Source organism: Mauremys mutica, chromosome 2, assembly GCF_020497125.1.
Source record: "Mauremys mutica isolate MM-2020 ecotype Southern chromosome 2, ASM2049712v1, whole genome shotgun sequence".
NCBI classification, from domain to species: Eukaryota; Metazoa; Chordata; order Testudines; family Geoemydidae; genus Mauremys; species Mauremys mutica.
This window is the reverse complement of record NC_059073.1, coordinates 236,260,524-236,286,957: the sequence shown is the minus strand read 5'-3', so window position 1 is coordinate 236,286,957 and position 26,434 is coordinate 236,260,524. Positions and strand designations below refer to the sequence as shown.

Sequence of the window (26,434 nt, the reverse complement as noted above, 5' to 3'; positions counted from 1 at the left end):
TCTTAATATGCTGTTAAATTTCTTGCCTTGCCTTTCAAGAAAGGGTCTGTATTAATTTTTCATTAATCTCTTTAGAAAGAAAAATGAGGAGTCAAAGGAAATGATGGTTGGCATTTTGAAATTGGTTAGTGCATAGTTTACTGGTTTGATTTATAGTTCTCATTGTTCCTTTTCTTTGCCTGTTGTACGTTATGTTGACAGACGAATGTGCATCCACAATACTGCATTTCGAAAGGGAAGAAAGAGGTCTGTGCAAAACTTAGTATTGCCGCACAGCCATTTTGTGCATTGATCTCAGGTCCACTATTTAAAAATACGGCCTGTTGTGTAAAGTTCCCCCCACAGCTAACTGTCAGTGCTTGACGATGTTTCAGCACTAGCACCATGACGGAGTGAAATTCACCCATGTTAAGGACTGAAGTGAAGCATGTGCGGTAAGTAGGGCCTTGCCCTGGGTCTCTCAACTGGAGATAATTTTACCATTCATGCACAATGTCTTATGAATTATCCAGGGAAACAAGTGCCCTGTTTTTCTTAAATGTGATAACTGCTACATACCCATTTCTGTTGGTAGGCAGCAGCCAAATGTTTGTTACTTACCTGTGCTTGTTTACATTTTCAATGCACTGAGTAAATATGTGCTGTAGTAGAATGCACCCAGGGAGGCAGTGAGTTGCACAGGTGATGTTAGATACATTCTTTTTTCTGCAGATTAGGGGATTAATCCTGCCATCGTGTCCTAACTCTCTCAATAAAAACTGGCCTAAAATGGTGTGTAAGCTTTTTCTAAGTGTATCCCATGTGTTGTGTTTGCCTTCAGACTATCTAATTCATTGCTTCATAAAGTTCTTTGGGATACCCAAATTGCAAATGGTGCAATTAATTCCTTTTTCTTTATATTCATGTAGTTTGCGTATGCCGATTGGCTGGATATCATTTTGATGATAATAGGCTTGATTGCATCTGTTGCAAATGGAACAGGGCTGCCAATTATTTTTGTTGTCATTGGAAAGATGACAAACAGATTTGTGACGATTGGCCAAGCAGTAAATATGTCTTCAGGTAAATAAAATTTGTTCAACTTCTGAAAATATTTGGTAGGGTCTCTTATTTACTGGATTGGCAGAGGTTCAGGATGGAGTGCTGCTGTGGTGTTAAAAACCATGAAGAGCAGAGTGAATTCTGAGCAGTCTTTCCTTTTTACCCTGCTGTATAGTACAGTAGCAAAACAGACACTTGATAAATTACAGAGCAATACATTTGGTAACTGTAAAACGATTTACTACTTTCTATAGCTTATAGTTAATCCATGGAATTCACTGCCCAACGAGGTCACAAAATCAAATTCTGTGATCGGATTTTTAAAACAACAAAATATGACCGTTAATTCTATTTTTCCTCTATATGAGCTAAGCTTATGAGAAGGGCAATCATAACTTACCCTAAAATATATGTGCTGACACCTGGAAGGGGTCTGCTATTTCTCCCAGGTCTGAAAAGTTCTGCACATTCAGTTAGGTGCATTAGTAGTGAAATTTACCCTTTTTGCAGACAGCCAGCAAAACGCTGAGCCACCACTTGGACCCTATTTGGGTCCAGTTTTGAGGCTTGGATGGAACCTAAGTGGTGCATAAAAGTCGGCCTTATGGTGTCTGCGTGGATGAATTTTGCCTTGTGTGAGGTACAAGGGGGAGTTATCAACTTCTGAAAAATCAGATATTAGCCACTGTTGGAATCTGAAGGTCAGAACAGATGAAGCTATGATCTGACCAGTGCCCTTTGCGTAGTGAGCTAAACCCATGACATCACTCTACAGTAACCCTCTGAGCTGACTCAGAAGTTTGCCCTATTTAATCTTCCACTGGAAGGATGATGGCCACCATGAAAGTTATAAAACTACAGAGCTGTTGCAGGGAGTGTAGCGTCATACAAAACACCCATAAGATTATGGCCTAAAACCACCATGATTTCTTTTATGCCTGTTCTAATAAAACTGAATATTTTTCTTTGTTATAATTAATCTTTCAGCTGTGATGAATAGTAGCTCTACTTGTCCAGTAATGCCAGGTTTGGATATAGAAGCTGAAATGACCAGGTAAGAACCTCTGCAATTATTTTCATAAGAATAGCACAGTGTAGTTTCTATATTTTTTTTGTCCATTAGACTGTAAGCCAAATTTGGCCCTCAATTACATCCCATTGGCTTCAGCAGGGTTGAATGTGACCTGATGTGTCTAACTTATCTTGCAATATGCAATTGACTTTATGGACTTTTACTATTTACTACAGGTTTGCCTACTACTATGCGGGTATTGGCTTTGCTGTAGTGATACTGAGCACCATCCAAGTCTGGACATTTCTGACCTCACCTGCAAGACAGACAGCAAGAATCCGACAAAAGTTTTTTTTTGCAGTACTTCACCAGGAGATGGCTTGGTTTGATATCAGCAAGATTGGAACGTTGAACACCCGACTGACGGAGTGAGAAGGGTTTATTTATCATTGCACCAGAAACCTGAGCCAAAAAGAAGTCTGATGTTTACCTTTATAGAATTAGCTACAGGGAATTTCCAGGAAACCTTTTTAACTAAGACCCAAAATATTTCTTCTATGTGAGGGAGGAATTCGTTACCAGTTTTCACTCCACTTTCAGGGTTTCAGTGACATTTCCACTGCGAGGGCTTATGCTGTGAAATGCAATATCTTACTCCTCTGACATTGGCTTGGTAGTGTCTATAAGCTATTTTGCAAACTACTGTAGATAAACAGGTCTGCTGTCTCCAGCTAGTTTACAAACACTGAAAACCCTGACATTGTATGAAATGAAACTGCACTGATAGTTATAGGCACTGTTATCATTTTGAACCTGATCCAAAACCAGTTAAAATCATTAGGAATCTTTGGATCAGGTCCCATGTGCAGAGATTCAGAGGAAGGTATGATCAGGGTATGCAGAGTTTCTCCAGATTTAATGTTTGCAGGGAGGGATATGCCCAGTTTTTGGAAGATGTGAATCCTGAAGGGAATGAGAAAGGCTTGAATTTCACTAATCCTAGTTCCCACATATATAAATAACAAGAGAAAATTAGCATGACACACAATGATTTTTCAATTAATAATTTACTAACACTGTACTTCTCACTGTATAGGATGGAAAAAGGAGATATTTCTTGCCTCAAAGATCGTAAAATCTAATAACAAAATTGAAGAAGATCGGATACATAGGGGAACTTAGAGGAAAATGTAATGTAAAGGTTTTGGGATGATTTTTTTTAATGGATTATTCCTTTTGGCTATTGCATGAATGAATTGGGTCACGTGTGAATGAGCAGGGGTAGCAATGGCAGAAGTCTATCTGGAGGTTACATCACAAACAATGAGTTGTGCTCTGCTAATTCCTAGCCCTACAAAGAGCCATTGCTGCTGTTCAGTATCCACGTCCAAAATTCCTACTACCCAATGATTTGAACAGTTAAACTTCTGAGAAGCTTCTCTCCAGCAAAACAGAAAAATGTGTGAGGAGGAGGCATTCATCAAAGTTAACAAATCTCTTTTTAATTAACAGTGACATTAACACCATCCACGAAGGCATTGGAGACAAGTACTGTATATTTGTACAATTCTTTTCCACGTTTCTGACAGGGATTGTTATAGGATTCGTCTACGGATGGAAACTGACTTTGGTGATTTTGTCAGTTAGCCCTCTCCTTGTTGCAGCAGCAGCAGTTGGATCATTTGTAAGTGCTGAGGAAAAACAAATAAGAATTTTACCTCTAAAAACAGAGGGAATGACCCCCAAAGCAATATGACCCCAAAGTTTGGAGAGCATGGAAAGCAGCCCTTCTCCTACTCCACTGGATCCTGCCCCAAAATTTGCAGAGCTCTGTCTACACTGAGCATGAGCGGGCAGGCATTAGCATGCCATGGAGGCCTGGACTTCTTCCAGTTAACACCACTCACCACATCGGAAGAGGATGATCAGCATTCATCAACTGTGACCACATTAGTAGATATTGCTTGTAATGCACAGAAAAATTTACAAAATGTTTCCATGTATAGATTGTGTTGGTTTTCGCTCCCCCTTTCCCCCACCTAAGCACTGAAAATGGTGGAGGAAGAAACAGGATTGTGACCTGTAATTAAGATAGCTAAGTTATTTACATGGCCTCCATTACTATAGTTTCTGAGTGCCACACAAGCTTCATCATGTTTAGCCTCACAACACCATGCAAGAGAGGGGATTCTCATGTTACACATGGAGAAGTGAAAAACGGAGAAAAATTACTTACCCAAAGTTGCCCAGGAAAAGTGTATTGGAGTGGGGACTTGAACCCAGGTTTGCTAAATTCTAGGCTCTTTTGCTAACGGTTTGATCACCCTTTGTATCAGTACATAATTTACACCATTTAAATAGATTTTCATAAAATACTTTCCCCTTCCCCCCACCCTCCCAATTTTCCAGTTCCTGTCATCATTCACTACAAAAGAGCTGACTGCTTATGCTAGAGCAGGAGCTGTGGCGGAAGAAATTTTGACTTCTATCAGAATAGTTGTTGCTTTCAATGGAGAGATGAAGGCATTAGCAAAGTGAGTTTTTTTTAACTAATTATTGATTGTACATAATATTTGGGAAAGTGATGTGGTTATTTAAAAAAAAATCAAAGATGATCAGTCAGTTTATCCCCCAGACAGCTGAGAAATTCAGATGAAGATAAATATGATCATATGGAAGGAGATGTTTTCTGTCACTCATGAATATTTGCAATCACTCTATTGACCTACATTATGGAGGGACATTGTAAGGCCCAATTTCCCTCTGACACTAACCTGAAGTTGAATTTGGAAGCTGAGGCTATAGAAAATGCAATCTTCTCTAAGGCTCCAGTCCAACAAAGCACTTATGCAAATACTTTAAGCACATGCACACTCCCACTGAAATCATCAATTAAAGTTTTTACAGTTAAGTTCATGCTTTACTGGATCATGAGCTTAGGTAAGATTTCCTATCACTTTCCTATGTCATCGACTTCAAGGGGGCTAACCACATGCTTAAGTTAAGTACGTGCTTAGCAAATAATTCTCCTCTTGATCTAATCTGAACAGCACCAATGATAACCCAGCATTATATGTGGAAGAAATTAATTGCACATCATTTTAGGATCCCTTCACTACTGCGTAAACTGTGCCATTCATTTTGGGCCTTCCCACTTTTGGTCAGGGCATTTTTGTACATAATATATGTGTCGAGAGGTTCCTACAAAGCTTCTGAGCATGTCATTGAACAATAAAATGATATGCATGTCCTCCTGAAATGTTCTGGGAACATTGCTGGGCTGAGCGGTGCTTTCTATAATGCCCTTCAGAAGCTAAAGGGGATTAGATAGCTAATGAGTGAACAGAAGCTGCTATTGATTGATGGAAAACCATAAGCTTGTAAAGGAATCACAAGCAAAAAGTTATACTTTTGGCCTGGCAATGAGTTGTTGACTGCATTATGTGAAGAAGTACTTCATTCTGTAAGTTTTAAACCTACTACCTATTAATTTCATTGGGTACCCCTGGTTCTTATATTACATGAAGGGGTAAATAAGAATTTCCTATTCACTTTCCCTTCATTCATTTTCTAGACCTCTATCATATCCTCTCTTAGTCATCTCTTTTCTAAGATGAACAGTCCAGTCTTTTTAATCTCTCCTCAGATGGAAGTTGTTCCAAACCACTAATAATTTTGTTGCCCTTCTCTGTACCTTTTCTAACTCTAGTATATCTTATTTGAGATGGAGCAACCAGAACTGCACACATTATCTGAGGTGTGGGCATATCATGGATTTACACAGTGGCATTATGATATTTTCTCTCTTATTAGTGATCCCTTTCCTAATGGTTCCTAACATTCTGTTAGCTTTTTAGACAGCTGCTGGACATTGAGCAAATGTTTTCAGAGAATTGTCCATGATATCTACAAGATCTTTCTTTAATTGTATCAGTTAAATTAGGCCCGATCGTTCTTTATGTATAGTTGGGATTGTTTTCCAATGTGCATTACTTTGCATTTATCAACATTGAATTTCATCTGCCATTTTGTTGCCCAGTCACACAGTTTTGTGAGATGCCTTTGTAGCTCTTTGCAGTCAGCTCTGGACTTAACTATGTTGAATAAATTTGTATCATCTGTAATTTTTGCACCTCATTGTGCACCCTCTTTTTTCATATAATTTATGAATATGTGAACAGCACAGGACTCTGTACAGGGTCCCCAAAGGATCTATAATTTTTCTCTCCCTGCTGTGAAAACTGACCATTTATTCCTACCCTTTGTTTCCTATCATTCTTATCCCAAGTCTTTGCTTAAGAGCCTTTGTTTAGGGCCTTGGTGTGGACTTTCTGAACTGGATCACCCATGTCCACACGCTTGCTGAATCTTTCAAAGAATTTTAATAGATTGGTGAGGCACAATTTCCATTTACAAAGTTGTGTTGACTGTTCCCCAACATATCATGTTTATCTGTGTGCCTGATAATTCACTCAGAGCAGCCATGGGCCAGATCCTCTGTTGATGTAAAATCAATGAAGCTGTGTTGATTCACACCATCTAAGAATCTGGATAATTGATTTTTATGGCAGAAAACCCTGGAAGCATGAGAGGAAGCTAGGGAACTGAATGTGATCTGGGTACATACCAAATTTAACATTTATCATCTGTTTTCAGATATGATGTTAACCTGGAGAATGCTAGGAAAGTTGGAGTAAAAAAATCCATTACCACATACACATCTTTGGGTTTCACAGAGTTTATTTCATTTCGAGCCTTTGCTCTTGCATTTTGGTACGGAATCAAACTCACAGTGGAGGAGAAAGAGAATTATGACATCGGACATGTGCTAATTGTAAGTACAGCACAGTATAGTCTGATTAACTGAGGCAAACTTTTTAAAAATGGTCTATAAATTAAGTACTGCATAAAAAGATCTATAATTTCTGCTGAGGCACAACATACCTATCAGACTAAGTCTTAAAACATGTTTTAATATAAATCAACAGAAATGTTGAATCTACATACTTAAGACCTCAAAGTTCCTAAACAAATATCTCATTTGGTCACTGTCATGCTGTCTGGAGTGATTCACGACCATGAGTGCCTACCTCAGGGCAGGCTGTCAGAAAACAGGGTAGACACCCTAAACTGGTGCTGTGTTCTATAATTAGATTTCACCAAGCCAGTAACAAATGTGATTTCCTGGATCATTACACCAGTCTTACCATGGAGTCACAGACAGACTCTCCAGTCTATCTTGCCACACAGACAAACCCGACTTTGTGATAAAAGGTCATTTACACCAAAAATCACACCACATTCATGTTGCTTCCAGTCCCAGAGACTAATCACTTACCCCAGATCAATTGGTATCCTAGATTTTATACCAAAGACAATGCTGGTAGACAATTCTGTAGTAAACTAACTAAAGATTTATTAGCTAAAAAACGGTAATACGAGTTATTGAGAGATTAAAGCAGATAAAATATATGTACAAATGAGTCAGTTTATAATTTCAAATGATAGCAGAAATGTAGTGATCTGCCAGTTTTGCAAAAGTCTCTCAGTGTTCAGGGAATCTCCATCTCTATGTTCATTTATTTTGCCCTGTTAGTATCCAAACAGTGCAGAGATGAAGGATTTTTCCCTGAATCCATACTCATAGTTTTCTTCCCAAAGAAAACAAGCTGACAGAGTCAATACCCATGTGGGCTTTTCCTTTGATGGCAGAGAGTGAGGAATACATTTGGAGTCTTTGACCTTTGATCATCACACACAATGACCACTTGCTTTGAAATTAACACTTTTCTGTTAAATTCTTCATTTGCATTCCACAAGACTTCTTTCTCATTTGATGGATTATTTACTGACAGGGGCATACACTATGTGAATGTTTGCTACAGCATTATAACGGGATCCAGATAAGTGTTTAACTAATGCATTGTTTTCAGTGCATTAACATCCCATTAGTTTTCATGAAGTTTAAACACCAAATACATTCTTATACATGTAACAATAACTTTGCTCTATACTAATACACATGTGAATTGGCCTGGCTTCCAGCTATGCATCTGTAATCACTGAGTGAGGTCTGGAGCTTTGGCATGAGCTGGCGCCTGGTCTGCTAGTGTCACAGCCATGGGACCATCTTTCATTTTTTTAAATCCCTGCAAGGGATTTTTGTACTTTATCAAAATTTTTAGATTATTTTTCCTTTGGAAAGGAATAAGGCCCTGATCCTGCAAAGACTTAGGTATGTGTGTTATGCACTGTGAGTAGCCCCACTGACTTCTGATGAGAACTTGACTTCAGTGGAACTAGTCACAAGGCATAATGTTACGTGTGCACTTTGAAGGATTGGGGCCAGGAAACTGTGGATTAACTCTCTTTGAGGACGCTGAGGTTTTTATTATTGCAAAGAGATGGAGAGATGTCTAATTTCACTATTTATTCTCTTAATGGGAGTTAATGAATGCAGGAGCAATAAAAAAAGCTAATCCAACTGTTAAAGGGCATGTGGGTGCACACAATAGCTACATTCACCACGTCCTGTGTCAAATCCAGGGAGAGATTAAAAACTGGGGGAGCTGGAAAAATACAACCTGAAATCTTAGTTTTGATGTTCTTTTTTATATTTTTTTTCTGGAAAAGCTCTTACAGAACCACCAGGATTACCATGATATTTAACACTAAAGAAACTGCAGGTCTGGAACCACTGTACACTAGCTCCTGTTTTGTTTCCCTGTAGGTATTACTCTCTGTGGTCCGTGGCGCATTCTTTCTCGGCCAGGGCTCCCCACACTTGGAATGTGTTGCCAGTGCTCGAGGTGCTGCCTATGAAGTGTACAAGGTCATCAGTAAGGTACTGTGACAGACCCAGACCAGTGGGGTACAGGAGTCTGGTAGAGGGCAAATATACTGGTCACTGGATGAACAATTTTCTGTTCCCTGAGTGACCAGAGCAGGGGCTGCCCTACAGCAATCAGGAACCTGCTAGAACTAAATAAGACCAGCAAGCTAATCAAGACACCTGGAGCCAATTAAGAACTTTCTAGAATCAATTATGGCAGGCAGGCTAATCAGGACACCTGCTTTAAAGAGGACCTCCCATCAGTTAGTAGGGGTGTGTGCAAGGACCAGGGAGTGAGAAGCCGTGCTGCTGGAGGAGTGAAGAGTTCAAGCGTGATCAGGCTTCAGGAGGAAGATCCTGCAGTGAGGATAAAGAAGGTGCTGGGGAAGGCCATGAGGAAGTAGCCAAGGGAGTTGTAGCTGTCATGCAGCTGATACAGGGACCATTATAGACAGCTGCTATCCATAGGGCCCTGGGCTTGAACCCCATGTAGAGGGTGGGCCTGGGTTTCCCCCATCCCCCCAACTCCTGATAGGACACAGGAGGAGTTGACTTGGTCTGTGAGAAACACCAGAAGGGAAGGTCTAAATTGGAAAGGGATCTGGCCTGTCCCCAAGCCACTAGGTTTCCCCCATGCTGGCCACTGGTGAGGTTAGGTGAGTGGACAGCAGGTTTGAGCACTATCAAAAGTAGCCAAACTGAGGGCTGCCATGAATCTCTGAGGCAAGCAAATCCACCTGTAAGTGCAGGACCCACCAAGGCAGATGAGCAACTTTGTCATTTAATGTCACTTTTCTAGCAGTCTGAAATTTCTGATTTATTTCTCAAAAAATTCAAAAAGTGAATGAACTGCATAGACTCAGACCACTGAAAACAAAAGTAAGATGACATTTCTCTGCATATTAAGGAGAGACGAGCCTTAACCAAAGCCCTAAATGAGCTTATTACAAACTTGGGGGAAACTGAGATCTATAGCTCAACTTTACAGATTGGGGCCCTCGTTCCTGTTAGGTTTGTCACTCCCTCATTTATTTATTTTTTTAGAGTAAGTGGTGAAGAGCTAAGTGAAATGACATTGCTCTTTAAAACACAAGTATGTGGAGTGGACATGATTTCAGTTCAACTGCTTTTGAAATGGTGATTAACAGTACTGTTGAAGTATCAGAGGGGTAGCCGTGTTAGTCTGTATCTGTAAAAGCAGCAAAGAGTCCTGTGGCACCTTATAGGCTAACAGACGTTTTGGAGCATGAGCGTTCGTGGGTGAATACCCACTTTGTCAGATGCATGACAATGCATGCTGTTGAAAGCTCTGGTAATACTGTTGCTGGGGAAGAGGGATGCCACACTTTCAGTAACTAACTCTTAGAATTTTGTACAGCAGTTTGTTATATATCTGAAGTCCCAGGTTCATATTAGGTTAGAACAAAGGGCTGAATTTTGTCCTCTGTTATGGCAATAAATGCTGATGGGTGTCAGTGAGGTTGTGTGAATATAAGAAAGGGTGGAATTTTGCCCAGAGAAACTGAATTAAGGGTGATCAAACTCTGTGTAACCACCTCTGATGTTGGTTGTTCCTGACCTATTACACTAAGCAAGTCATTAGGGGACTCGCCTCAGACTACAGCAACAATGGCTATAGAGACTCAGAACTCTGTTTCCCAGATTGTCTAGAGTCCTGGATGGAGATAGAACAAGCTGGAAGCTACTACCAGAAAACAGAACTCTGAGACAAAGGGTTTGGTTTTATTTTTGGTTTTACTGGTCTTAGAGTGGAGCAGAGAGAGCCTACGGGGTCCCCTTTAAACTTCCCATTTCTACTCCAAAGAGAAATTTTGAACTCTGCTGGTGGTTACTGGGTCATTGAAAAGTATCAGTCCAGCAGAGATCAGCAACATGGGAAGTGGAGGAGCAATTGCAGGTCAGGCTATTTAGCGCCAGGCTAATTTTCCATTGGACTTCAGACCAGGGAGCCTCAGGATGATGGTATCTTTTTTAAGAGGTGAAGACGTTGTAATAAATCCCCAGTTTGTTTATTTTGCTTGTGCATTTTAAGCCAACCAACAATTACAGGCAGCATCACTCCTCCAAGAACTGATTCTCAACCCACATTCTGCCTAGGCAGATGCTGGGAGGGAGCTAAGGGATTTGGGCCCATTGTAAATGTTGAGAGATGGATGATTTAAGGTATAATAGATGATTTATTATTCTAGTTACTCCTGTTCTTTCCTTGTCCCGTATCCCAAAATGCTTTGCAGGGTATACACAAGGATTGTATTTCACTGATAGGCAGAATCCTCTGGGGTGAAATACAGCAACCATTGATCAGTTAAACTGCTATGTAGTGTTGCAATGTTTCTTTTTTCTGTCCTAAACAAAAGACACAACTGTAAAATCACAGAAATGTGTAATACCTTTTCAAAATCTCTCTCCAGCACCGTCTTCTAGATAGCAGTGCCAAGGAAGGATACAGACCAGACAAGCTCAAAGGAGAAATTGAATTCAAAAACATCCATTTCAGTTACCCATTCAGACCTGATGTTAAAGTAAGTGATCTTTTTAAATTCATCTTTGCAATGAAGAGCTGCTGCCATTATCTGTGTGACCAAAAAGAAAACTGATATTTTATCAATTTAATGTATTTGTTTTAAAACAGTATTTTTTAAAGTGTCCATCCTGTACTCTGGGTATTTATGTAGCACAGTGTAGTCTAGTTGAAAGAACATTGGGTGAGGACTCAAGAAACCAGGATTCTATTTCCAGCTCTGCCATTGTCCTGCAAAGTAACACTTGGCAAGTCACTTCACCTCTCTCTTCCTCCATTTTCCCCATCTGTAAAATGGGGATAGTAATACTGACCGCCTCTTTAAAGTGCTTTGAGATATATGGATGAAAAGTACTATGTAAGAGCTAAATGTTATTATACTAGTTATAAAAATACAACAATAAAGAAGGATGAATGTCCTCCCAAAACTAAAGCTTTGTCTTCATCCCCATCATCCACTTTTTCTTCATTTTCACTTGCTGGAAAAAGTAAGGGAGAACAAATGGGGCTTACAGCATAACCTGAAGGTGAATAAATTTGGCCTGTGGTGAATTGAATCAGAAGCAAATTCTTCATTCAAGCTCACTCACCAACAATGCCTCACCTCCAGCCCTCATGTGGTTAAACCCAGAAATCTGTTTGTGTCCGCGCTTCAGAAGATCTCAGCTGCTGTGATATCCCATGTGGGGAGAGGTAATCTTGGAGATAGCCAGGACTCAACCTATTTTAAGGCTTATTGGTTAAAGCCATTATTCTAAATCACTCCAGACAATGAAATGGAAGCCAGTGCAGATCACAGAGCATGGAGGCAAGATTCTCCCTACAGAAAATGCCCTCTAAGAAACAGACTGCCATGCTCTTCACCGGCTGAAGTTTGTGAGGGGAGTCATCTTGTTGTACAGTCCCATGTATGGTATTTTGCAGTAATCCAATATTTCTCTCTGAATTGACATCTGTACCGGAACTGAAAGTTCAGAACCTTTTGGCCAAGTGTAAAATACAAACAAAATGCTATTAGCCGCTACTGCTTCCTGCGTGCAAAAGCAGCTCTGGATCCAACAGGTTACGAACTCACTTGAGTGTGCTGCTGTTAGCTCTACCATTTCTTCTGATGGGTTCCTCCAACCTACAACCATAAACTCAGTCATCTCTGAGGTGAGTCACAGCTGACTTGCCTGCCTCAAACCCACCCTGTAACTTGCTGGCTAAGCCAGTCAACTTCTCCCAGCTGGGTCTGATGAAACAGAGACCTAGAGCTATATTATCTGAATACTGAAGTCAGCGTAGTCTGTAATGTCTCACTGTCTTCCCCTAATGATCTTGCATACAAATTGAGCAGGAGGGTGACAAGACAGAATCCCACATCACTCTACACAAGAGAAATCCTGGGCCGGATGAGCCACAGTTTGGGGCTGTGGCTGGAATGGGATGGAGCCATTTCAGAATGATTCCATCCATCCCTTCCAGACTCCACCCTGTTTCAGCAGTGGCTCATTATCAATGGTATCAGAGGTAGCTGGCAAAGCTAAAAGAATCATCCTGGATACCTGGTTCTCATCAATCACCAGCCAGAGATGATCAACAGACCAGATCAAGGCAATGTCCATTTAGTACCTAAATTTGGAATGAACCGGGTCACAGAGAGCTGAAGACTCTAGTTATTATCAGCATTACCTTGACATGCCCTTTCCTGCCTTACCTAAAAAGGGAGATTAGAGCTGGGATGGTCGTGATGAGAAATGATGTTAAAGGGGTGGCAAATGATGGTCAAGCAAACACCAAAGCTTATCCACTATTAGCTTACTGGAAAACTGGAGCTCTTCTGGTATAGTATAAGGAGACAAGAACAATATTACTGTTTTTATCTTCTATTACAAAAAAATGTGTAGTCATAAATCAGCCTAAATATACATAAGAGTTCCCATAGAAGACAAATATTTGGTCACTAACAATATTAGACATTCATAAGATGGGATAAACAGACTGAAGTAAAATGTTCCTAAATGTGAACATCGCAACAAAAGTGTCATTACTCCATAACTAATTTCTCCCTAGTAAATTCCAGAGATTGTCGAATCCTGACCCTTCATTCCATTGGGGATATTACAACACCCACTTTGTTTTCAGAGCCAAAGGGTTTTTCTTAGGGCAGTCTTTATAGAATAAGAATAGAACAAAGCAAGATTGTTATTAATAATAAAAACTTTTTTTTGTCATCTTCAAAGTGCTTTCCAACCCGGATTGGAACAAAGGACTGAAAGCAGACCTGGGAGTTAAATACACTGTTAGACCAGACCTCTCATTATTGGCTTGATCATGATGCCAAGCATCTTAATAGACCTTTTTCTAAACAAAAACCATTTATTTAAGCAGCTCTATATTTATTGGACTAACATATAAAGATGATATTTCCAGATTCTCAAGGGCCTGAACCTGAAAGTTCAATCGGGGAAGACCATCGCTCTGGTTGGCTCCAGTGGCTGTGGCAAAAGTACTGCTATTCAGCTGCTACAGAGATTCTATGATCCAGTCCAAGGAGAGGTTAGTTTGGATGAACTGTCGATATTCCAGGCTACTAGGATGAAGATTAATTTCCTGACTAGATTACACCTATACTTTAAAAGGATATTACACCAAACTGGATTCTTAAAATAACAAAAGATCAGGGAAGGCTCCAGGCCCCAGCACGCCAAGCACGTGCTTGGGGCGGAATGCCGGGGGGGCGCTCTGCCGGTCGCCGGGAGGGCAGCAGGCAGGCAGCCTTCGGCGGCATGCCTGCAGAGGGTCCGCTGGTCCCGCGGCTCCAGTGGACCTCCCGCAGGCGTGCCTGCTGAGGGGCCGCTGGTCCGGCGGTTCCACTGAAGCCGTGGGACCAGCGGACCCTCCACAGGCACGCCTGCGGGAGGTCCACCGGACCAGCGGGACTGGTGACCGGCAGAGCGCCCCCTGTGGCATGCCGCCGTGCTTAGGGCGGCGAAATGTGTAGAGCCGCCGCTGCAAAAGATACGTAGCATCCAAAGAAATTCTAAAACAGATTTTTCATTACTTGTATGCTATGAGGATGAGAATATTGTAAAAACTTAGATAGGACTTTACTGACATTAAGGGAAGTCAAAATTTGTATTTAAATATTCAGGGAGAAAAGGCAAATGCGTCACATTTATTGAAAATACAACAGTTAGCATATGCTTTTTAGTATCTCTCTCTCACACACACTCTCTCTGTCTCTCTCTCTCTCTCCTGCCAGTTGATGTTTATAGTTACCAGTTTGTTGTAGCTCGAGTCAATCTAACGGTCAGTTAGATTGAGCATGAGTCTCGATCCGATGCTCCCAGGCTTTGCAGGACTGAACCCAGAATTCTGTGGCACAACAACCCAGCTTTGTAGTTGTAAATTCCTATTTGAGTCCATGCATTTTGCAATGTCATCCTGTCCTTAAGTGGTGTTAATCCTGGGGTTTTCTGCTATTATCATTTGATGGTTATTGTCAGGCTTCCCATTGTTATCTCCTATTTGTTGTCTCACTTTTTGAGGTGTCTGCCTCACCTTAGAGGTTGTCAATGCTGCTAACATGTTTAGCATTGGATACAATGGATGTTTTCTGATTGTCTCCTGGTCTTTCCAAGTCTCTCACTTTTTCTTGACCATCTGGACCTTTGTGATGGCTTTCTTTGACACCTTATCTTTTCCTGATGCATGCATTCCTCATTCACACAAACAATCTCTTACAGAAACCTTCAAAGGTATAGAGAAGCAGTATTTTATATTCAGCAGAATACATTATAAATCAAGCCTAGCTAAATCTTATAACTTAAACAATTCCCATTGGTGCTTCAGGCCCTCAACATCTCTCTAATCTCCTTAACATAGGCCTGGTCTACACTAGGACTTTAATTCGAATTTAGCAGCGTTAATTCGAACTAACCGCTCAACCGTCCACACCAGGAAGCCATTTAATTCGAACTAGAGGGCTCTTTAGTTCGAATTTGGTACTCCACCCCGACAGGTGGAGTAACGCTAAATTCGACATGGCTAGCTCGAATTAGGCTAGGTGTGGATGCAAATCGAACTTAGTAGCTCCGGGAGCTATCCCACAGTGCACCACTCTGTTGACGCTCTGGACAGCAGTCCGAGCTTCGATGCTCTGAGCAGCCACACAGGAAACGACCCGGGAAAATTTGAATTCCTTTTCCTGTCTGGACAGTTAGAATCTCATTTCGTGGTTGGACATCGGGGCGAGCTCAGCAGCACCGGCAGCAATGCAGAGCTCTCCAGCAGAGGAGTTCATGTAATCTCTGAATAGAAAGAGGGACCCGGCATAGACTGACCGGGAACTCTTGGATCTGATCGGTGTGTGGGGCGAGGAGTCTGTGCTTTCGGAGCTGCGCTCCAACAAACGGAATGCAAAGACCTACGAGAAGGTCTCCAAAGCCATGATCCAGACAGAGGATACAGCCGTCATGCAACGCATCGCCGCGTGAAAACCAAGGACCCCAGACAAGGCTACCAAAAAATCAAAGCGGCAAACGGACGCTACGGAGCCTGCCACCACTGCCCCACCAGTGACCATGGACTCTGATGATGGGACAGTGTCGACGGACAGTTCCTCGACGATGTTCACGGACGGGGAAGTTGAGCAAGTGTTTGTGGAGGACGAGGCAGGCGAGAGCGCTTACAACGCTGGTTTCCCCGACAGCCAGGATCTATTCATCACCGTCACGGAGATCCCCTACCAACCCTCCCCGGCCATGAACCCGGATCCTGAATCAGGGGAAGGAGCAGTCGGTAAGTGCTTTAACCATGTTAACTTTTATTCTTAATATAACAGGAATCTGAAGTGTGTGAGAAGGAGGTCTCTCTATATATGGTGATAGAAGAGAAATCCTCCTGGGAGATCTCCACGAAGCTCTCCTTCCGTTAATCGATAAGCATCAGCAGGAGGTTCCTGGGGAGAGCTGCCTTATTGGGTGCTCCGTGATAGCACCCTTTTCCGCGCGAGGCTTTCATGCGGTATTCAGGGAGCATTGCCTCCCCGAGCACGGCTGCATCGGTCCGTGGTTCGTGATAGATTTCATGCAGCATGCGCTCTCTATCTCCTTCAGTGCCCGTCCTCACGGTGATCTTGCTAGGAGACTCATGCATCTAAGTAGTGGAATTACTGTTATGGTGCGCCTGGTCCAAAGTATTTTTAATAAATCCACGGACAGACGGCATAGCACAGACTCAGCACGCAGCTGCGTGACGAGCGTAACGGAAAGCCAAAGAATCAAATGGACGCTCATGGAGGGAGGGGGGAATGAGGACGCAAGGTATCCCACAATTCCTGCTGTCTCCGAAAATCATTTGCATTCTTGGATGAGCTCCAAATGCTTCTATGGTAAAACACCGTGTCCGCGTTGGTTCAGGGCACAGCTCTGCAATTTACACCCCCCCCCGAACCCGAGAAGTTAAAGGGAAATCAATCCTCTGTTGACTCGTTTACATGTCACCGTATCTTTACTGAATGCTGCAGATAGATGGGATGCTGCAGCACTCAACACCAATATCCTTGCTCCCCCCCCCCCCCGCCATGGGTGGCTGACGGTACAATACGATTGATACCCGTCGTCATCGTCAGCCTATTGGCACATGGGGCAGTGCAAAAGGGCTGGTAACCATGCCGACTAGCATCAGTAAGGTCAATCAAGGGCGCCTGTCCCTAATTTTTCATGGCAGATGGTGCAATATGGCTGGTAACCGTCCTCATCATTGCAACAGGGGGCTGAGCTCCATCAGCCCCCACCCTTCATTGTAAATAAAAGATTCAATTGCCCCTGGACTAGCAGAGGGATGATGGGCTCCTTAATCCACACTCCTTAATGTCCTGCCTGGACTATCATTGCAGCTGGAGGCTTCCTTCCACTCATTTCTCACAAACAAGTCACTGTGTCTTATTCCTGCATTCTTTATTACTTCATCACACAAGTGGGGGGACAATGGTATGGTAGCCCAGGAAGGCTGGGGTAAGAATGGAATGAACAGGTGGTGTTGTTGCAGGAGCACCCCCTGTGAATAGCATACAGCTCATAATTTATGCAGGATCGGACACAGAGCAGCTGTGCTCTCTGGTTCTATGATACAGTGGTTATCTAGTACACTTGCCCATAATCTAGGCAGGACTGATTCTATTTTTAGATACCAAAAAGGAGGGATTGACTCAGGGAGTCATTCCCAATTTTGGCTTTTGCGCCCCTGGCTGATCAGCCAGGGGCACTTATGACAGCACCAAATGGTGCAGTGCAAAAGGACAGGTAACCATGACCATCTTATTACCGTCTTCTTACCAATTCATGGTATGGTAGACGGTGCAGTATGCCTGGTAACCATCGCTGCTGTCATGCAAAAGCAAAAGCATGCTGCTGTGCAGCGCTGCTGGCCCGCCTCTGTCAGCGGCATCTAGTACACATACGGTGACATACACAAAATCCAAAACGGGCTCCATGGTTGCCACGCTATGGCGTATGCCAGGGCAATTCATGGAAAACGTGCTCAAAATGATTGTCTGCCATTGCTTTCCCGGAGGAAGGAATGACTGGCGACATTTACCCAGAATCCACCGCGAAAATGATTTGTGCCCTAGCAGGCACAGGGGTCTCAACCCAGAATTCACACAGACAGCCTAGACTCAGTTAATTGTTCGCAAAAAAAGATATTTGCAAGGAATTCACTCCCTGTTTCCCATCTCACAGCTGCCACTGTCTCCAGACCTGACACAGCATCCCCCTCGCAGAGGCTTGCAAAGATTAGACGGCAAAAGAAAAAGACAAGGGGCAAGATGTTCGAGGAACGTATGGGCTGCTACCTAGCAGAGGCGGACCAGCAGAGCCAGTGGAGGGAGACCGTCTCTCTGTGCCAACGCTCACACAGCGAACGGGAGGAGAGGTGGCGTGAGGAAGACAAGCAGGCGGCTGAAACAATGCTTGGACTAGTGAGGGAGCAAACGGACACGCTCAGGCGCCTTGTGGATGTTCTGCAGGACCGCAGGAGGACAGAGCCCCCCTGCAGTGTATCTGCAACCGCACTCCCCCGCCACAAAGTCCCATACCCCCCTCACCGAAAATAATCAGGAGGAGGGGCGGCCGGGGACGTGAATACTGTCACTGCACCACAGCACAGTGCTCAAGTACCCAAAAGCTCTCATACCCTACAGTTGCCGAAGTCCTTCACTTCCAGACTCACAGTAGTCCCAATCCCAGTCCCATCCTCTAACTGTCTACTTAATTAATAAAAATGCTTGCTGTTAATTACTGTTTCCGTTATGTTTTTTCAAAGAAGACTGTGTTTGAATGGGGGGCGTGGGGAAGGGGGTGGTTAATTGCATAGGACAGTCACCTTTCCCAGGGTACAGACACGGGGGCAGGATCAGCAGCGGGTCACACACACGGTGCAGTCAGTAGGCACCCTGGTCGGTATGGGAGGTGGTTTCCAGGATCTGTGTGGGCGGGGGAGATGTGACTTTGCAGCGGGGGAGGGCGGTTACAGATCTTATACAGCGGTCCTTGTCCTGGACCGCTGAGTCACGCAGCTGAGGAATCTGTATCCGTCCTCCTCCACCACAAGGTCACATATCCGCCCGCACACAGAATTCCATAAAGAGGGATGGCAGGCTCCGTTGAAAGAAGCATTCCGGCAATGCGGACCGCTCTAGGAGCAGGAGCCTGTCATTCCTTGAGTTTAGAGGCGGTCTTTACATCACCGCACACCCTACCCAGCACAGTCTGCCTCCCAGTTTCAACCCTTTAACGCAAAGTCATGAATAAAGAAACCTTTCTTAAGTAACAATGGGACATGTATTTTATTTTTACACGTGTGTTGGAAGTGGGGGAAACGGGGTGAACGGGGTATGTAACCGAAGAGGAGAGTCAACAGTAACTGGGTAAAGAAACAGGGGCAGGTTCAGCTTCTCTGTAAAGAAACTGAACAGTCACAGGTCACGATGCTCGCTGCTCGCTGGTATTTGAAGAGTTCCTTGTCGCTGTCCCAGGCGCCTGTATAGGGCTTCATGAGCAAGTGCATTAGCGGGCAGGCTGGGTCCCCGAGGATGACTATAGGCATCTGCACATCCACAACAGTTATTTCGTGGTCCGGGAAGAAACTACCTTCCTGCAGGCATCTGAGCAGCCCACAGTTCCTGAAAACACACGCATCATGAACCTTGCCCCGCCACCCGACGTTGATGTTTGCAAAATGTCCCCTATGGTCCCCCAGTGCTTGCAGCACCATTGAAAAGTAGCCCAATTTCTCATCAGCTGACTGTGGAAGAGGTGGACGATAAAGTGCGAGGAGGAGAAAACGGCGATGATCGCAGCGGGCTCCATGCTTGCAGTGCTGTGGCGTCCGCGCTGTCACTGACCAGAAAAGTGCACGAACAGATTGCCCGCCGGCGCTTTCAAAGTGGGAGGGAGGGAGGGAGGTTGTGATTGACGGTTGAATGACGACACTTACCCAAAACCACCCTCGACACATTTCTCCCCCCAGCAGGCATTGGGGGCTCTACCCAGCATTCCAATGGGCAGCGGGGACTGCGGGAACTGTGGGATAGCTTCCCACAGTGCACCGCTTTCAGAGTCGACGCTGGCCCCGTGAATGTGGATTCAGAAATTCGAATTAGTGTATTTAGTATGGATACACAAATTCGACTTCATAAGGTCGAATCCACAAATTCGAACTAAGTTGATTCGAAATAGTCTTGTAGTGTAGACAAGGCCATAGATACAATACAAGATCCTGTCTCTTACTTACTAAAACCTTAAAACAAAGAAATGTATATTTAACTAGAGTCCCTAATTTGTAATACATATAGGAAACTATAGTAGACATTATAACTTATCCAAAAACAAAAGGGTGACCATAATCAGTCATAAGGATTGTTCTGGTCTGTCATTCCTTTCTGCTATTCAAAAAGGGTGGCTGGCAGGATGAAATCAAATCATACATTAATTCTCATAGTACAATTATAAAACACTGCTCCTACAATATCTTTTTTGTTTAACCTTCTCCTTTCATTCTTCTAGTCTGAGGTGATTGTGAAGATATAGTTTTAATTTTTCCTGGTCATTTTGTTTAAATGTTATTGCTTTATTCTATGTGAAAAGCTGCTAAACAAATATTGAAGTCAATTATTATACATCTCTACCTCGATATAACACTGTCCTCGGGAGCCAAAAAATCTTACCGCGTTATAGGTGAAACCGCGTTATATCGAACTTGCTTTAATCCACCGGAGTGTGCAGCCCCACTCCCCCGCAGCACTGCTTTACCGCGTTATATCCATATTCCTATTATATCGGGTCTCGTTAAATCGGGGTAGAGGTGTATCATTATTATTATTATTATATCATTATAACAACTAATTATTTGAAACATAATACATTTCCTCTTACTCTTCATTTATGCCTTTCCACTCAGATTACCTTAGATGGACGAGATATTCGGACACTTAATATAAAGTGGCTAAGAGAACGTATTGGCCTTGTAAGCCAGGAGCCTATTTTGTTTGCTACAACAATAGCTGAGAACATTCGCTGTGGCAGAGAGGGTATTACTGATTCTGAAATTGAGAAAGCAGCTAAAGAAGCCAATGCTTTTGATTTTATATCCAGACTGCCTGAGGTGAGTTGATGTAATTTGAGCACCGTATAACTGTGACAAATTCTTTGGTTTCTCTCTCTCTCAGTTCTTCTGAATTTTTGTGGCCCAAATTCTCTGCTGGTGCAAATAGATGCTACTACACTAGCTTTTCACTGATGTTTTGTCATTTATTCCAATTGACAATTTGACCCACAGTGTTCTTAATTTACAATACTAACTGTATGTCATGTGGCAACATTTTTTAATAGGGTGTGTAGCAGGGTGGACCCTGCTCCTTCCCTGAAGGGGTTTAAAAGTGGCCTGGCAGGGCTTGAGAAGACAGCCTTTAGGCTGGGCTGATTGGGGAAATGGCTGCAGCTGGGGGCCACGCCCCAAACTGAGCCCAGGGCCTTATAAAAGGCATGGAAGCCAGAAGCCCAGACAGTCTTCCTCTGCATGTAGAGGGAGATGGGCCTAGCTGCTGTGAACTAGAGACCAGATACCTGAGTGAAGCAGGGCTGGGGAAGGCTAAGGAGCTGGGGAGCTCCAGCCTAGAAAGCCCCAGGCTGCGGCCTAGCGAAGGGCCAACAGGTACTGGGGGTTGCAGAGGGCAGCCCAGGGGTAGGCCAAGGCAGCAGGTCCAAACCCCTTTTGCCTGTGATGAGTGGGCCGATGCTGCAGTCTGCCCCAGGGTGTGGGGCTAGACAATGACTGACAGTAGCCACATACTGAGGCAAGGTGGGGCTAGAGGGTAGGGGTTCCCTGAGGAGGGGAGACCCTAAGAGAAAGGGGTTACTGCTAGGGGGCAGCACCCCATGTAAGAGGGCACCGGGTCCAGGGAGGGACACGGGGGGCCAGAAGACAGGTGGATCACCAGCCTGCAGAGGGCGCTCCATTGCCTGGAACGAGCTAATTCCCCAGAGCAACCAGCAGGAGGTGCTGCAGGGGTGAGTCCAACCCGTTACAGGGTGGATAAGGAATTTCTATGGACAATGAGAGATTTTTTTTCAATTTATCAGATTGTTTTTATTCTGTTTTCTTCTGCTAGGTATTATCTATTTTTTTCCACTTCCAATATTCCCATCTTTTTTGGTTTTTTTTGTTTTTGTTTTTTGTTTTTAAACTGGTTTTGCTTGGCAAACAAAATTGCTTTGTGTCCTGAGTAGTCACTGGTTAGTATTGTTAGCCAAACAAATGGCTGGATTCCTTCAGCCAGTTCTAGTTTGTCTGGTTTTTTTCACTTCAATTGCTGCTTTTTATAATAATTGAAAAATCTAATTTTAGAGTTAAAATTAAAGAGTACCTTCTTTAAGCTAATAGAAAACCATCACACCACATACTAATTCCTAGCCAACTAGAAGGTGAGACAGAGACAAAACTGTAAACCAATCGTTAGGAATTTTAAACTGTCCTCTGCCTCAAGGGGGGAAAAAACACTGAATGTAATTGGCCAAGACACTTCTTTAGAAGTAATTATTCTTAAAGCGTTTATTGGAGCATCCATCATAAAACTTTTAAAAGAGGGAATTTCTGTATATGATAGTAACAGTAAGACGGGGGTGGGGGTGTAAAAGGATTTCAACTGACCCCTTCTGCAATCTCGATAATCCTCTCTCAGAAACTTAACACCCTGGTGGGGGAAAGGGGAGCTCAGCTGAGTGGAGGGCAGAAACAGCGAATTGCTATTGCCCGTGCCCTGGCAAGGAATCCCAGGATTCTGCTGCTGGATGAAGCCACGTCTGCTCTGGACACTCAGAGTGAATCTATTGTGCAAGCAGCTCTTAATAAGGTAGGAATCCTGTTGCTAGAGTTATCAATCAGTATTAAGAAGCACAACAACCATATGGCAAGCTTGACATTAAAGGCTATAGCATGCCATCTGTTTTTAAGCACAGCTCTCCGCTGGTTTCGAGGAGGGCATTGAAATCAATAGGGATGCATGCTCAAATTTTGGTGTCATGATATGACCCTGTAATATTTAATCAAAACTCCATTAAGCAATCTCAGGGTGCTGAGCCTTATATTCTACATAGATAATATCAATATTTATACTGAATTACACACACACACACACACACACACACACAGAGTCACTCTACATGAAAAGAACATTAAGGTTCCAAAGTCAAGCCCTCAAAATTTAGGGAATGACAGAATTAAAGTTTCCTGGTCAACATTAATTTGGTCCCCTTGTGCGTCTGCATTAGGGGACAGTCGTCAGTTACATGATCCCATACTATTTTTTCCACAAGACCCCCTGCTTCATTCAGTGCAGAGGATGGTGCTATTCAACATTCAGTGCTAGTCAATATTTCTTTATTAACAGAATTATTAACTTCCTCATGGGCTTTTCTATACCTCTCATCACTCTAGTATCTGAGTGCTTCATAAACACTAATGAATTTATCTTCACAACACTCCCAAGAGGTAAGGTGGTAGTATTACTCCCATATTAGAGAAGGGGAACTGAGGCACGGAGACGTTAGTGTTGAAAGTGCATACTACTTTTGGGTGCATGATCTGTGATGCCCAGGACTCAATATTTCAGAGAATTTTGCTTTATACAGTGCTAGATATGTTAAAAGCACATCTCCCATTGACTTCAGTTGCAGCCGTGAATGCTCAGCACAGAGACATGTCTAGAATCCAATTCTCTAGGGCAGTATTCAGCTGCTGCAACAATGAGACCATCCTTTCTTTTCCTGCAATCCCCTGTCTCATTCACTACACACCTTAAAACAGGGCCTCCCAGAGGTGGGGAAAAGTGGGTCAATTTGCCCCAGGCCTCGGGCCCCGCAGGGTCCCCCAGGAGAGTTTTTCAGGGCCCCTGGAGTGGGATCCTTCGCTCACTCCGGGGGCTCGGAAAACACTCATGGAGCCCGGGCCCCCGGAGATTCTGCTCCTGGTCTTCACCGGCAGCGGGTCCCTCTGCTCTGGGACCCGCCGCCAAAGTGCCCCGAAGACCTGGCTGCACTTTGGCGGCGGATCCTGCTTCGGCGGTAGTTCGGCGGCGGGGGGTCCTTCCATTCTGGGACCCGCCGCCGAAATGCCCCGAAGACCCGGCTGCACTTCGGCGGCGGATCTCGCTTCAGTGGTAATTTGGTGGCGGGCGGCCCCCACTGCGGGTCTTCGGGGCACTTCGGCGGCAGGTCCCAGAGTGGAAGGACCCCCCGCCTCCGAATTACTGCCGAAGCCAGGGCCCCCCACTGCCGAAGACCCCAGTCCCCCGGAATCCTCTGGGCGGCCCTGCCTTACAACTTCTGCAACAAATAAGGCAGGTTTCCTGCAGACAAGAGCATCCTTTATTGCATAACTTTGATTCCTTCCATAATCACTGTTCATTCTGCTCTCCCTACTCTTGTTTCCTGTGCTGGTGTCACAACCCAATGGCCCTCTCCCCTTAGGGAGGTCCCTGGGAAGGCAGATTAGCACTGTATATTGCTAATGCTGTTGCAAGCATGACAAAGCATTTTGGGGAGGATTAAAGGTGTGTGAGTGGAGAGTGGAAGGGGTTTTTTAGGTCACAAGAGGCCGAAGACGGGGAGAAGAAAAAGAAAAGAGCAGAGAACAGGTTAATTCAACACTGCAATTAACAAGCTCAGTTCGAAGATAAAACACTGTCCTCCACCCAACGACACTGCTCGCAGCCAACTACACAGACCTGCACCTGCTGGACAGCAAAACCAGCAAAGAGGAAAACAAAGCCCTGGGCTGCAGAGGCTAAAACACAGACGAGACAACACGAGTGGGAGCCAGACAGGCGTCCCTGGAGCTGGGCTGCTTTGGGAAAGGGAAAAAAACCATATCAAGCCTGTTTGAACTGGTACAAAGAGCACCGGAATAGAGGGCCCTGACTGAAACCACCCCCAAAGAAGCCCAGGACCCTCCTGAGAGCTGGGGCAACTTGGAGATTACAGTGGATCCCCGGGACGACCTGGGCCCAGAGCAAGAACTCCCGTCCACCCCTTCCCCTCTTCTTCTTACGTTTCACCCAGGCCTGGCCTGCTTTGGGTAGTGCTTGTGTGAGTGTGAAGGTGGGTTAGGGCTTGGGGCCCTAATGCTTTCTCTCTTCCCCTGAGCGACGTGGGAGCATTCCCAGCACTCTCTGCTGTATTTTATTTTATTAATAAAGCTTTAAAATGTAAACACTTCATGTGTTACGTCATCTCCTCCTCCCCAAACAATCCTGCTGCGTCAGCCCGATCACCTGACGCTCCAGGTAGATTGTCACACTGGGGACCACAACTCCCCCTGACTATAGGGAGGAGAAATTGCAGGCAAAGTCCTGCCCAGCCCCTACAATCCTGGGCAGGAACATGCTTAGTCACTGTGTGGGGATGGTGCATGTGCACTCCTGTCATACAATGCAGCGAGCTCAGACTGTTTCTTTGGGGAATTTAGCTGCTGAACTCTAATAAGTCTCTACTGAGCACATGCAAATTGAGATGTTCAGAGCCTCATATCTCGGCCCCCCAAATTTGGGCAGATTTTCATGGGAATGGTAAAAGGCACATCCCTGATACCAGTGAGCCATGCTCATCTCCTACAAATTTCATATCCCTGCTCTCAAGCATTTAGGTGATAAAGCTTCTCAATTAAACAGTTATACGAATTTTTTAATATGGGCAAAACAACATTATTTTCTCTAACCTCATTCTGAGAAATCATTGAACCATTTTTGCTAAAATAGGTGGGGGGGGGGAGGAGAAGAAGGTGAGGCAGATATCAGCATGGAAAGTTTCATCCCAAATAATTAAATCTTGACAAAGTTATAAGCATCTGACAACAGGTCTTACAATTGGAAGTGTCAGGCAACCTTAGCTATAGGCAGTGAGTACCTGCACAGCCTATAAAATTAATCCACTTTCCCCTGTCATTATTATAAATGTGGATTTTGTAATCAGAAGTGTCCTTTGGTTATTAAATCAGACAGCAGGCATGGAAATATTGATCAGCTATAGAGGATCAGCAGGGCTTTTACGCTTGTATTTTCCACACTGTTAGGTAGGGATTTTCTGGGGCGGGGGGTTCACCACATTTTAAAATAAATCTCTCTGTTTTTCCCCCGGTAAGGCTAGGGCTGGACGTACCACCATTGTGATAGCTCACCGGCTCTCCACAATCCGAACAGCTGACATTATCGCTGGATTTCACAACGGTGTTGTTGTTGAACAGGGAACACACAGTGAACTCATGACACAGAAGGGTGTCTACTATTCTCTTGTGATGCAGCAGGTAATGAGATGTGATAGAGCACTCCTGACTAAATGCTTCAGATTTACTGGCCATCTCTCTACTCCAGAAAATTATCTGCATATATCACTCACAGGTGCTGATTTTTGAATTTGCTGGAGGGTGCTCCTCTCCGTCCCCCTCCCCCTCTCTTGTGACCTGTGGG

At 43.9% G+C, this 26,434-nt stretch overlaps 1 protein-coding gene across 1 annotated transcript; it reads left to right on the top strand.

Moving 5' to 3' along the window:
* Positions 1-103: 103 nt before the first annotated feature.
* LOC123363269 (ATP-dependent translocase ABCB1-like) lies at positions 104-26,379 on the top strand. The gene is made up of 13 exons (XM_045004137.1): positions 104-124; positions 909-1,062; positions 2,029-2,095; positions 2,290-2,481; positions 3,566-3,737; positions 4,463-4,587; positions 6,710-6,887; positions 8,784-8,897; positions 11,318-11,428; positions 13,843-13,968; positions 20,875-21,078; positions 22,655-22,825; positions 26,110-26,379. Exons 1-13 carry the CDS (start codon positions 104-106, stop codon positions 26,377-26,379), a joined length of 1,905 nt encoding a protein of 634 aa, XP_044860072.1.
* The last annotated feature ends 55 nt before the right edge of the window (positions 26,380-26,434 follow it).

Bases quoted from the DNA above. Each gene is read 5' to 3' on its own strand.
- LOC123363269 (XM_045004137.1), top strand. From the start codon at position 104: ATGGTTGGCATTTTGAAATTG. The intron at 1,063-2,028 runs GTAAATAAAATT...TTAATCTTTCAG, and splicing joins AGCAGTAAATATGTCTTCAG to CTGTGATGAATAGTAGCTCT. The intron at 22,826-26,109 runs GTAGGAATCCTG...TCCCCCGGTAAG, and splicing joins TGCAAGCAGCTCTTAATAAG to GCTAGGGCTGGACGTACCAC.